The sequence below is a fragment of the Hyaena hyaena genome, unplaced genomic scaffold (genome assembly GCF_003009895.1).
Source record: "Hyaena hyaena isolate Hyena2069 unplaced genomic scaffold, ASM300989v1 scaffold_257, whole genome shotgun sequence".
In the NCBI taxonomy this organism is placed as follows: Eukaryota; Metazoa; Chordata; class Mammalia; order Carnivora; family Hyaenidae; genus Hyaena; species Hyaena hyaena.
This window is the reverse complement of record NW_024080889.1, coordinates 892,633-906,138: the sequence shown is the minus strand read 5'-3', so window position 1 is coordinate 906,138 and position 13,506 is coordinate 892,633. Positions and strand designations below refer to the sequence as shown.

Below are 13,506 nucleotides of genomic sequence, written 5' to 3'. Positions count from 1 at the left end.
TGGCACTCAATAAATACTTGTGGAGCAGATGAATGAATAAAAGAATAAGCATATTCAAGTTATGAGAAAGTTTAAACTGTAAAAAGAATAGAGGAACTACTTGATGGAAGAAACAGAGATGCTATGAAGCAAAGAGAAACCATGCAGGTCTTGAGAGATAATAGTCTCTTGAACCATTCATCCTCAATGGCTTCACTCAGCTTCCAGTTCCAGTCACTATATGGTCTTAGTATAATCACTATTCATATGCTTACCCAGTTCCAGGGGCTGGATAAATCAAGTGGGTCACTCTTTTAACCAAAATACCTAATCGGGACACATATACAAGATTGTGTATACCACTTCTATCACTTACCACCACACATATCCCCAAAGCCACTGCTTTACTACACACACATACATACACACACACATACATACACACACACACACACACACACACACTCACAGGTATCATTTGTCTTAAAGCTTCAGTTCTTCAGTTCCCAGCCCTTTTAGGTACAAACTCCTTCCCACATACACAAGACTGTGAAAACCATTGCTCTTTTCTATGACCCTGTGAGACACTTAGGTCACTACTCTCCAAGTCCAGTCAAACCTACAACTGGGGTCCTTTCAGGAAAAGGGACCTGGGTCTCTCCTTCCTGACAGTCTCTTGCACCTTAAAGACTACCTTCCACCCACAGATACATGGACATTTACTCCTCTGTGGTTCTGAATGACCTTCAAGATCACTGATCCCATAAATACTCAAACCCAGGCTCCAGCATCCTTTGGTAAGGTTCTGAAGGACTGGGGCTCTGAGTGCCCCATCAAGCCTCTTGTCTTTATCAGAACCCACAGAAGGATTTGTATACTTTCTCGGTGGCCAGGGGTGACCCTAACTTCCCCAAACACAAATATTCAGTGTATACCCCCTTTCCATGGCACCGCCTTATATTAAAGTAACATAACCTGCCCCCTCAGAAGAAGAGTCTCCACCAAACCATCCCCCTTTAGGGAGCCCTCCCATGTTCCCACAGGACTGTGTACCCCCGTCCATGACTCAGCCTACTCCTATGATCAGTCCCATCACACGCGCCCCTCAGGACTGGAGTCCTGGGATTCTCCCTCGAGTCCCAGCCCTTTCTGGGCCCATGCTCACTCAGAAGTGTGCACACTCCCGCATACATACATCCCTGCGCCTCCTCCAGGACTCCGAGGTCCTCGCCCGCCATTCAGAGCGGTATGCACCTCCTTTGACCCCTGACCCCGAGGTCAGCCCCACCGCGCAAACATAAAGGGGCAGTTGTAAGGCCCCTCAGTTGTAAGGCCCCTCATACCCAGGACCGCCGCGCTGCTTCAGCGCTCCCCCTGATCGACCGCCCCCACAGACCTGCCTCAGGCGCCGTCTGGCTCCGCTCCGCCATTTTTTGTTATCCCTCCGCCTCTAAGCCCACGCGAAAATCCTGGGGCAGTGGAGAGCGGGCGACCGGATCCTCCGGCTGACAGAGCTCCCTCGGGAAGACGCGGCACGACGGTTGCCAGGGCAACGGGCGGCCCGCGTGCTGGCAGCCGGCGCGTGGCTGGGGGGTGGGGCGCGGAGGCAGGCAGGGAGGGAGCGTGCGTCCGAGGCCCCGCCCCCGTGGCTCCAGCCCTCTCCAGTCCAGGCGCGGGCGGGGCCGGGAGTCCACGGCGCTTCTTGGTTTGCCACAGAGCCACCGCGTCCTGGCAACTGAGCATGCTCAGCCGCCTCTGGGGGTCCGAGACGGGGTCCGCTGGGATGGCGCTTTTCTGCAGCTGAGGGGTTCTTCCTGCTGACCACAGACGTGGATGGACTGGGTTTTCAGTGGTTTAAGCTCAATTTGGGACTTAAGACAGATTTCTGGATTTCCCAACCCGTCTCCTCCTGGCGTGCCTGGCCCTGGTCGAGGTGCTAGGTAACTTATGTCTTCAACTGAAATGTACCGAGAATCAATAATTCTGTGCCCACCCACACCAAACTCGCAGAGGCCCAAAGAGATCGAGCTCCTTGCCCCTCTACAACCGCACCAGCTTCGAACCCTAGACTTTTGCTGCTGTATTTCTCAGTATACTTAGGATGCCTTTTCCCATCTTTCCTTGGTGAATTGCCACTATCTTCTAAGACCAAGCTAGAACATTACCTTTTCTGAGCTGCTCTGTCCTCCCACAGTCCCCTGTGTATCCCTGGCCTACTGCTGACAATGCTTGATGCATTATTTACTTCTATTTTCCTCACTTAAGGGTAGAGTGAGCTCCCTGATGCCTGGGGTCGGTGTCTTCATCTAGGTATGCTCCGTAACACAGCATAGTGCTTGACACAAGGTAAGTGCTCAGTAAAAGTATTTGTGGAATGAAAAATGAATCCTAAGTTCACTCCTGTACATCTTATCAGTTTTATTGAGCACTTAATTTTTTAACAAGTACCATTCTAGGCCACTTCTCTTCAAAGGTCTCACAGAGAAAGGAAGAGATAATAGCTTTACATACCTCATAGAGACACCACCTCCAGCCTGGACTTCAACTTATTCTAGGATGTTAGCCCACCAGATAGTGGGCACTCAATACATATTCTTAACTTAACAGAAAGATGTGGTCATAGAAACAAAAAGAGATTGAGAGAATGACTTTGGTAGAGGTTAACTTGTGTTTGAAGTACTACAAAATCAGAGATAATTCTAAATTAGGAGGTGGCAGGAGTAAAACAATAAAAATTCTAAAGAGGAGTGGTACCCTAGCTGGATCTTGAAGAGTGAATAGCTGTCATCCAGGCAAAGGAAAGGAAAGGAAGACTGTCCCAGACAGAGGGAGCAGCATGAGCAGGACAGAGTGTAGGGAACAGCAGTGAAACTATAAGAAGTCCAGTACTGAGAGCACAAAACTCATAGGGCAAAACATTATCTCTAAAGAAACTCCTGTATAGCTAAGTTGCGTCTTCAGTTGGGTTTCCCAAAAGCAGTCTGAGGCCAGGACTTCAGTGCTGGTAATTTGTTTGGGAAGTAAGCCCCAGAAACAGATGTGAGGGGGAGAGAATGAAAGAAAGGAAAGGGAAAAAGCAAAGAAAAATATGGGATATTGAGCTGATTGTTTCAGTAGACAACTGGGCTTAAGCTCACAGGAGACACTCTGAAAACAATGTGGAAGGTGCCTCAGCATTGTACCGCCAAAGAACAAGGAGACTGGGTCATTTACCTCTTAATTTCCATCCCCATTATTTGATGATCATCTCAATCTCCCAGTCTGAACTCTTTAACATTTTCTGATTATGCTTGCCCAGGGCTAAGCAGTCTTCTAGGATTTGAAAGAAAGCCTTGAGGCAGAAAAGCAGAGGGACCAGAAAGCCTTTGAGGGGGCAACAGTCATAAAACTACACGTTTGCCTGCACTGAAATCAGGAATAATGTTTGGGCACCGCAAGAACTTCTACGAAAAGTTACATAATAATACTCATCAGAAATACCCCTCATATTTAAGTAGTTTAAAAATTCAAAAGCCATGTCAATACAACTATCAAGAGGAAAATACACAAGCTTTCACACATCCATCCTAATGACAGGTAAAGGCTGTGAGAGCTGTGGGAATTTTAGTTTGGGAGGGGTCACTAAGAGCTAAAGAGGACAAATGAGTTTCATTAAGTATAAGATGGAAAAAAGGTGTTTGAAGACCCAGGTTCTACTCAAACTGTTAGGCAAATCACTTAAAGAGACATTGAGCCTATTTTCTTTCCCAACAAACCCAAACAACAGTCCTGCCTACCACATAGAGTGCTCTAGGTCACAAACAATGAGACAGGTTAAAATGCATTTAATAAGTATAATAAGGTAAATAAAGAGCCTGGCATGTTTTAGAACAATTTACAGAAACATACCTTGATTCCATTTCTGAGCCAGGCTCTGTGCAGATGCTAGTGTTAACCTTAAAAAATAAAACTGCCAGCTGTTTTACCAATAAAAACAGGTTTATCTGGGAATAGAGAATTGCAATCTGAGACTAGCAAACTGTGGCAAAACCATGGGCAAGGCAGGCACCCGGCAAAGGAGAGATATACTCTCTAATAGAAAAAAGGGGGGAAGTTGGAAAGGCTGTTACAAAGTCCATAGGAGTAAACTAGAAGTCTAAAGTATACTGGCTTTTCATCAAGTAGGTTGTGACTATTTTTCATTGACTATGTTATGACTGTTTCTCATTGTTCCTCACTTCCTGTGGTTCTGTCTGCAAGTGACAAGGAGTGCTGGACTTGAGAGCTCCCTCTACCCTCTACCCACCTCCTGACTCCTTTCTAAATGAGGTTTCCTTTTATTACTTTTCACACCAAAGATAAAGAAAGAAATTAATATAGCACTGTCCGTGGTTTCTAGAAGCTTACAATCCAAAAGGGAAAGGAGATTTAATCCATAATTATAACCCAGCATGATCAGTGTTCTGATAGAGGAAAGCATGGGAGGCTGTGGGAGCCCAGAGGGAGGCACACAACCCAGCCTGGGGTAGAGGGGATAGGCTAAGGGATATTTAGGGTAAACTTCCTGGAGGAGAGTATCTGATCTAATATTTAAGGACAGGTAGGAATAAGCTGGGTAAAGAAAACAGTGGTACAAGGGGAAACTGTGGTTGAAGCAACGGGAACTGCCTGTGCAAAGCAAAGGGTGGTGTCTCTGGGATGGACAGCAAGGCAGGAGTGGCTACATCAGTAGGTAAGGACAGATTCTGGGGAGCTCATATATAGGGGGACTTGATCCTCAAAGTGACAGAAATCTATTGACAAATTTTTAAGCAGGTCAGGGACCTAGTCAACTCCTCTGGTTGCTGTGTAGAAAGTAGATTTGAGTCAGGAAAAAAAGTTTTGAACAGTACAATTCTATACAAATGTGTTTGTTGACATTTCAAATTACCATTTGATGAGAACCTTTTATGTGCCATACATACACTTGCATTGTTCAATTTAAATTTTAGGTAAAATTTAAATATCAGTTATTTAGTCAGACTAGCCACATTTTAAGTGCTCAATAGCCACCCTATATTGGACAGCATATGTATAGAACATGCATAAAGCTCTGTCCCACAGGGTTGAAAGACAAATTACAACTGGGCAGAAGAAATAAAATGCCTAGAAAACGTCAGCACTTAAAAAGACCAGGCTCAGGGTACCTGGGTGGTTCAGTCGGTTAAGCGTCTGACTCTTGATTTCAGCACAGGTCATGCATGATCTCACGGTTCAAGAGATCAAGCACCAGGTTGGGCTCTGCACTGATAGCATGGAGCCTGCTTGGGATTCTCTCCCTCTCTCTCTCTCTCTCTCTCTCTTTCCTCTCTTTCTCAATAATGAGAATTTTCTCTTTCTACCAAAAAAAAAAAAAAAAAGAAGACCAGGTTTGGTTCTCCTGTATGTCAGCTCCTCCTCAGGAAGCTGGGCAAGAAGGAGGATAGACTTCACAGCTGCTGGACCTCAGAGACTTCCTTCTGGTATGAATAGCACAGCATGAGGAGTGGGGTAGAAATGACCCCCTCATGGACTCCTGGAAGTTAGTTTTCCCATGCTATCATTCAGACTGTGCCCAGGAGGTGTGTCTTCCCCAGGAATTTCTTAAGGATTCTTACCTCCACAGACAGCCACTACTCACCCACCATAGAGCCAGGGTGCCTTCCTTCTAACAAAATATTCCCTACAGGATTCACCCACTCCCTCTGTAAACATTTATTAAAATGATGCCTTCCATGTGCCTGTCACTGAGTTAGATACAGTATGGAAAGAGAAATATTCAAGTTATAATCACATTTCTCACACGTGCCAACTCATTTAAATCTCAAAGTAACATGGTAAAATTAGTATTAATATCATCATCCTGTACAGAAGACAAAATTGAGATTCAGAGAGTTGAAATCACACAGTCAGATAGTAGTCGCCCCAGGGAAGACTGGAATGGTGCTATCTTCTCTCAAGTAATTTCATATCAAAAATCCCATGCTTTTGATGTTTACAAACTAATTGGGAAGAAAAGATGAACACACACAAATCCAATTTACAATTTCCAAACAATGTAGTAACTGATACAAACATGCTCAGAGAATTGTAGAAGCATCAAAGAGGAATGCCCTTGGTCGACATCACAGAAGGTTTTCTGGAGGAAAGGAACCTGGAGCTGAATATTAAGAGTATACTAAATGTATACTAAGAGTATACTAAATGAAGTATAGGGTGGGAAGAAGAGAGATAAAATATTTTTTAATTCAACTTGTCATTTGTACTTCTGTTTTTTGATGTTTTGGCCTTCTAGAAATGTTATCCTTTTTTTCTTGTCCTCTAAGTTTTGTTTAAGAAAGCAACAACTACTCTATGCCAAGGCTATAAAAGAATTACTTGAGGGTTTCTTCTTAACCTGGATAAACTATTTAAATGTTAAAACATGACTGAACTTTACAGAAAGGAAAATATTCTGATGTTGAAAGGAAGAAAAATCAAAGGTGTAAAGTCATTTGTCCTTGGTTTCCTTGGCCCATTATCTTTTTTCAGATAATCTGCCTGACTGACTCTCATTTCATTCAGATCTCATTTCAAATGTTAACGTTATTGGAGAAGTCTTCCCTGAAAACACCATTCAAAATTTACTTCTTTGATATTTCATATTTTTTATAGTATTCCAAGTGGAATCTCAGGTTCTATAATTGTTTTCTATGTGCTTTGCTCATGTAGACAAATGCTACTGATTTTGTAAGTTAATACTATAATTGTAAAGTTCTGTGAACTCTCATATTATGTCTAGTAGTTTTTGACTGTTTCAGATTTATGTTCACCTAATAAGAACAATAAACAGCAAAATAGCAATTGTCTTTTCCCTTCCCATTATTTAATATATTTATTTTTCCTTTATTATTGCTTTAGCCAGAGCCTCTAGTATTATGTTAAAAAGTAGTTTGTAGTTGGTATTCTTGTCTTTTCCAGATATTAAAATACTGCATCTAAATTTTTTCCATTAAATGTAGACTTTGACATAAAGTCTAACACAAGTTGATAAAGTTTACACAGAGTTTTTAAATTGCAAAGAGGGATCAAATTTTAAAACAAAAGCTTTGTTTGCATCCACTAAGATAATCATATTTCTCTTTTAATGTAGTTAAACAAATTGATAGATACTCTAATTTTAAAACACCTTTGCATTTCTGGGATTAATACTACTTGATCACAGTTTAGTTTTGTAATGCATTGCTGGATTCAGTCAACTATTTTATTTAAAATGTTTATGTCTATGTTAGAAAATAAAATGGACATCTGAGCCTAGAGAATTTAGGGAGGAACATTTTAATTACCATTTCAAATTCTTCAATGGTTGTTATTTTGTATTTTCTTCAGGCAATTTTGGCATTTCATATCTTTCAGAAATATATGAACTTCATTTATGTTTTAAGTTATATTTTTTTTTAATGTTTTTTTTTTTTTCTAGGAGAGAGAGAGAGAGAGACAGCATGAGCAGGGGAGGGTCAGAGAGAGAGGGAGTCACAGACTGAAACAGGCTCCAGGCTCTGAGCTGGCAGTCAGCACAGAGCCCGACGCGGGGCTCGAACCCACGAACCGCGAGATCATGACCTAAGCGAAAGTCAGACGCTTAACCGACTAAGCCACCCAGGCGCCCCTATATTTTTTTATTTTAAAAGCTCTCTAGTGGCTGTGTACTTTTCTCTTTTATTATGAATTTTGTTATTTCAATTTTTTTCTTGATTGATATTACTAGAGAATATCTATTTTACTGATCTATTCAAGCTTTTAGTTTTATATATTTCCTCTCTCTCTCTCCCTCTCCCTCCCTCTCTCTCTCTCTCACTCCCCCTCCTCCACCTCCTCCTCCCACAACTTTTAATTTGTTAGGGTTAGGTTCATGTACAAGTTATAAGAAAACTCAAAATATCAGTGGCTTAAGATAAAATGTTTCTTATTTCTTAAATTGAAGAGGTCTACAGGTAGTTCAGGGCTGTCATAGGTACTCTAAGTGTCAAGGATCCTACTATACATATCTTGCTGTTCCACCTTGCATGGCTTCCAACTTGATCCAAGACGACTACTGAAGTTCTAGCTATTAAGATTATGTTTCTGGGGGAATCTGGGTGGCTCAGTCGTTTAAGCATGACTTTGGCTCATGTCATGATCTCACGGTTCGGTCTCTGTGCTGGCAGTTCAGAGCCTAGAGCCTGTTTCAGATTCTGTGTCTCCCTCTCTCTCTCTGCCCCTCCCCTGCTCATACTCTCTCTCTCTCTCTCTCTCTCTGTTTTTCTCTCTCTCTCTCACTCTCTCTCTCTCTTTCTTAAAAATAAATAAATATTAAAAAAGTAAATTTAAAAAAATTTTTAAGATTATATTTCTGTCAAGGGCACCTGGGTGGCTCAGTCAGTTAAGTGTCCAACTCTCAATTTTGGCTCAGGTCATGATCTCACAGTTCTGAGATCGAGCCTTAAGTCAGGCTCCATGCTAGGTATGGAGCTTACTTGATTCTCTCTCTCCCTCTCCCTCTGCCCCTCTCCTCTCTCTCTCTCTCTCTCTCTCTCTCTCAACAAATAAAAATTAAAAAAGAGGAAGACTATATTTCTGCCGGCTAAAAGGAGGAATATCTTTTAAGGACACATTCCAGGAGTTGCACATACAATTCTACTTACATCCCATTGAGCAGAATTTGCAAACAGAAACACTCCTAACTGAAAAAAGAATGAGAAATGAGTCTATCATGGACAATTGTGTGCCCAGATCAAGATAAGCTACACAATTGGCAGGGCCCAGTGCAAAAGGAAAATGTTGGGCCCCTCATATTAAGAATTTCAAGATGGCAACAGCAAAGCATTAAACTAAACTAATCTTGGTACCCTCTGAGCACTGCATCCTGAGTGACTGCACAGATCACATGCCCATGAAACTGATTCTGATCCAGGGTTCTCTAAAACTTGGGGTTCTCTAATGAAGAGGAGGAAGAAAACAAATACTGAGGGACAACTCAAAGTCTATGCCTCATTATTTAATTTTTGGGACTCATACACAATAAGAAAAACTATCTAACAAGTCAGATAATATTGAATTTTTCCTCCAAGTTTTATTAAATTCCAGTTGGTTAACATACAGTGTAATATTAGTTTCAGGTATAGAATTCAGTGATTCATCATTTACATACAATATCCAGTGCTCATCACAAGTGCCCTCCTTAACCCATTTCCCAAACCCACCTCCCCTCCAGTAACCCTTAGTTTGTTTTTTATACTTAAGAGTCTGTTTTTGGTTTGTCATTCTCTGTTTTCCCCTATGTTCATATGTTTTATTTCTTAAATTTCACATATGAGTGAAATCATATGGTACTTGTCTTTCTCTGACTTATTTCACTTAGCATAATACTCTCTAGCTTCATCCAAGTCATTGCAAATGGCAAGACTTCATTCTTTTTTATGGTTGAGAAATATTCCATTGTATATATGTATATATACCCTACATCTTTATTTTTTTAAGTGGAGGCCCTTTCTTTTAATGTTTATTTATTTGTGAGAGAGAGAGAAAGAGCACAAGCAGGGGCAGAGAGAGAAGAAAACACAGAATCTGCAAAGCAGTCAGCACAGAGCCCAACACAGGGTTCAAACCCACCAACCATGAGATCATGACCTGAGCCGAAGTCAGATGCCCAGCCAACTGAACCACCCAGACACCCCTACAACTTATTTATGCATTCATCAGTCACTGGACATTTGGACTCTTTCCATAATTTGGCTATTGTTGATAATGCTGCTATAAACATCAGGTGCATGTATCCTTCAAATCAGTGTTTTTGTATCCTTTGGCTAAATACCAAGTAGTTTAATGGCTGGATCATAAGGTAGTTCTATTATTAACTTTTTGAGGAACCTCCATACTGTTTTCCAGAGTGACTACACCAGTTTGCATCTTTAGCAACAGCATAAAAGTGTTCCCCTTTCTCCACACATGATATAGGTTTTATCCTCACTTTACTAACCAGGAAACACAGAGAGAGGGTCAATAAGTTGCTTGATGTAACACAGCTACTAACATGTAGAGTGAAGATTTGAAGACAGGCGTGATTTCAAAGATCATACTTTTCATTAGCACATTCCATTAGTTCCCGGCCTTTTCCATATCAAACTTTCAAATCATATTGATCATATAGGGGCGCCTGGGTGGCTCAGTCTGTTAAGTGTCCGACTTCAGCTCAGGTCATGATCTCACGGTTCATGGGTTCAAGTCCCGTGTCGGGCTCTGTGCTGACAGCTAGCTCAGAGCCTGGAGCCTGTTTCAGATTCTGTATCTCTCTCTCTCCCAGAAATAAATAAAACATTAAAAAATGGAAACCTTTTTAAAAAAACGTTAAAATCATATTGATAACATAAAGGCAGCTCAATTTGATGGATAGAGTATTGTAACAATGACAGTGGGGGTGAGGAGGTATCTGGATGAGTCAGACCTGGTATTAGCTTGAGGAAAACCTCACTAGTATAAGAGACATTATAGCAATTTAAACTGAAAAAATCTGTTCTATTACTAGCTCCTACCTCTAAATTATGGTTAAGTCATATCATTAAAGAATATGTAATTGGCAGTGACACAACTCTGGGTAGCAAAGAGAGAGAGTCATTGACAGCTGGTTTGGTGGATTTGAAATTCAAATCAGGCTCAGGAGAGCACCAAAGGTTTTTTAGCACTGTAATGCCAGGGGCTACTGTTCTGAGAGGAGCATGGATAAATATTTGGTAACAGATGAGAAATGCTGCCCTTGGTAGATCTTGTTTGTCTCCAAGAAATATGAAGATCACACACACATACCACCTCTTGGTGAGATATGATTATTTATTGGGTGAACTAACAAGAAAATGAACAGTGATTATCTTTCTTTTAGGAACAGGAAATAAATGAGAAGAGTAGGGGCTGAGGGAAAACTGGTCCAAAGCAGAAATATACAAACGGTCAGAAGGACAGATTATCTTCCTTCAGAAATGAGAAGTACAATTCCCAAAGGAGGAAATGAGGGCATGGGCATCAGGGATTTGTTAGAAGATGGCGTTAAAGAGGAAAAAGTTCAGGGAAACTGAGAAGGGAGAGAGGTCCCAAGGATAGAAATTCCCACAGAGGCCACCCTCTTTTTGAAGGCCCAAGTCTGAAAAGCTTCACGTTTCCATACAAGGAACTGCTGAAGATGAATGGGTTCCAGTCTCTATTTCTCCTACGCCTTGCTAAGAGCCTCCTCCATAAGCAATTTTGTATACTTTATGTGGTTCTTCATTTGAGTGAGATTAGTAAGACAGGGTAGTTCAGGAAGGGTCAGACATCACCAACCCCCAGCGACTCCAGTAAGACTGATAGAATGTATTATACCCACATATAAACTTATCTTTTTAATTGAGATCTTAAACTATGTATCATTTATACCTTAGTTTCGTCACTTAATGTTAATTTATTATTTCTCATGTCAGAAAGTAGTCTTTGAAAACATTATTTCTTTTTTTTTTTTAATGTTTTACTTATTTCTAGGGGAGAGAGAGACAGCGTGAGCAGGGGAGGGTCAGAGAGAGAGGGAGTCACAGACCGAAACAGGCTCCAGGCTCTGAGCTAGCAGTCAGCACAGAGCCCGACGCAGGGCTCGAACTCAGGAACCGCGAGATCATGACCTAAGCGAAAGTCGGACGCTTAACCGACTATGCCACCCAGGCGCCCCTGAAAACATTATTTCTGTTGTTGCAAAATATCCATCTTAGGGATGCATCACAACTAATTTAAACATTTACTTCTTGGATATTTGGACCAATCAAGTCCTATTTTTTTTTCTGTTATAAATAATGCTGCAGTGAACATCCTCATACATATATCTTTAATCATCATCTCTGATCACTTCCTTGTTTTGATTTCTAGATATCAAGTCACTGGGTCAAAGGGAATGAACTTTTCAAGTCTCTTGAAACAAATTGAAAGCCGTCTTCCCCCAAAGACCTCACTCCTTTATGCTTCAGTGGAGACCATGTGAGTACCTGTCACATGATACACTTGCCAACATGCTGACTGTGATATTTATGGTGAAAAAATGTTTTCCCTAATTAGCCAGGACACATGAACTGATAGAACTTAACCATCTGCCAAGAAGAAATTTGAGAAGTTTGGCTTAATTATGGATTAGCTGATTGCACTTGACACAGATGGGGCCCCTGCAAAAAAGGAGAGAAATTGTTGTCAATACTTTATTTGCATCAGGAGAGAAGAATTGTGCACCCCAGACTCCATGCATCTTTCAGAAAAAGGGTGTGTGGTACGAACTAGTTGTGCTGAGTCCTTTATGGTTTAATGGAGGTTTAGATCAAGACCTCCAACTTTATTCATGCTCATGCCCTTAACTGGTACTTATTTAGGGTGTATTTGGAAAAAGACAAAGTAGGGTGTGGAAACCTACTTTATTTTAATGACATCAGGTTACTTGTTTACATTCATTAAAGAAATAAAATAAAAGACTCAAAGTTAAATGACTCTAAGCTAAAGGACTCCATTTTGGTAGGTCCCCCAGTGTCATTAAGATTAGTCTTTCTTACTGATATGACAAATACCTAATACGTTGAGCCTGAAACTTTAGGAAATGAACCAAGGCAGTTGCTGACTTCTTCAAGGAAGTGAAGACATTTAAATAGAACATGAGTCGTAGAACCTCATTCTCCAGTACTCAAAGGAATAACAAATTTTAGAATAATAGTGTCACATGGTAGAAATAGAGTGAGAGTTTCAGAAGAGGTTCACATTATGATACCAAGGGACTTAAATATCCAGAATTGTTGGAGTGCAAATTTCAGGATTTGCCTAAATTAATATACATCTCTTCTATTAGTTTTAAGAGGAAGTGATTGATATGAAAGTTAACTATGTTCAGTAAAGGGTCATAGTATCCCTAAAATTGTGTACACAAATATATAAATCTCAGAATGCCTATGATGAAATACAAGGCCATGATTCTTTTTAATACAACATGTGAAAAGAAAGCTGAATATCATAAGTGATGGAATTAGAATTGATATGTTCTCGGATTTATAAACACAGCAGTTTTCAAAACAGTTTGGCCTGATAAAAACCTATATCCTCACTGAGTTGATCAAAATAGGTCAGTGACTAATAGTAAATCTAAAACTATATATTTCTTTCTTAATTAATACATGATTAATTTTTTCCAAAACACTTTTATTACACGTTAATACATCTTAATTAGATATTTTTGAACAGCCTAAATGTTTAACTTCCCATCACTGTATTATAGAATGTGATATGTATAGGTAATATATTATGCTAGGCATAGCTTTGGAGTGACAAGCATAGTTACAAATCTTAGCTCTATCAACCCATATAGTTCTCTCCTAGACCTTAAATGTCCAACATGAATTTGCTAGGCCTGACGTTCCAATCTCTGCTCCTACCACATTCCTCCTCCTTCGCCAATGCTCTGGCCACACAGGCTCCTTGCTCTTCTTCAAACACCTAAAGCTTGTTCCCCTTTGCATCCTT

At 40.8% G+C, this 13,506-nt stretch overlaps 1 protein-coding gene across 8 annotated transcripts in view; it reads right to left on the bottom strand.

Annotated features, from left to right (window-relative positions):
* Positions 1 to 1,489, bottom strand: part of LOC120240623 (BEN domain-containing protein 5) — a 1,403,952-nt gene extending 1,402,463 nt beyond the window's left edge. For all 8 annotated transcript variants that reach the window (XR_005530669.1, XM_039245389.1, XM_039245392.1 and 5 more), the window contains exon 1: positions 1,376 to 1,489. Coding sequence is in view for 7 of the 8 variants with exons in the window: in XM_039245389.1 (XP_039101320.1) it covers positions 1,376 to 1,409 (34 nt within the window). In the remaining variant the exon portion in view is untranslated. The remainder of the gene's footprint in view (positions 1 to 1,375) is intronic.
* Between the last annotated feature and the right edge of the window lie 12,017 nt (positions 1,490 to 13,506).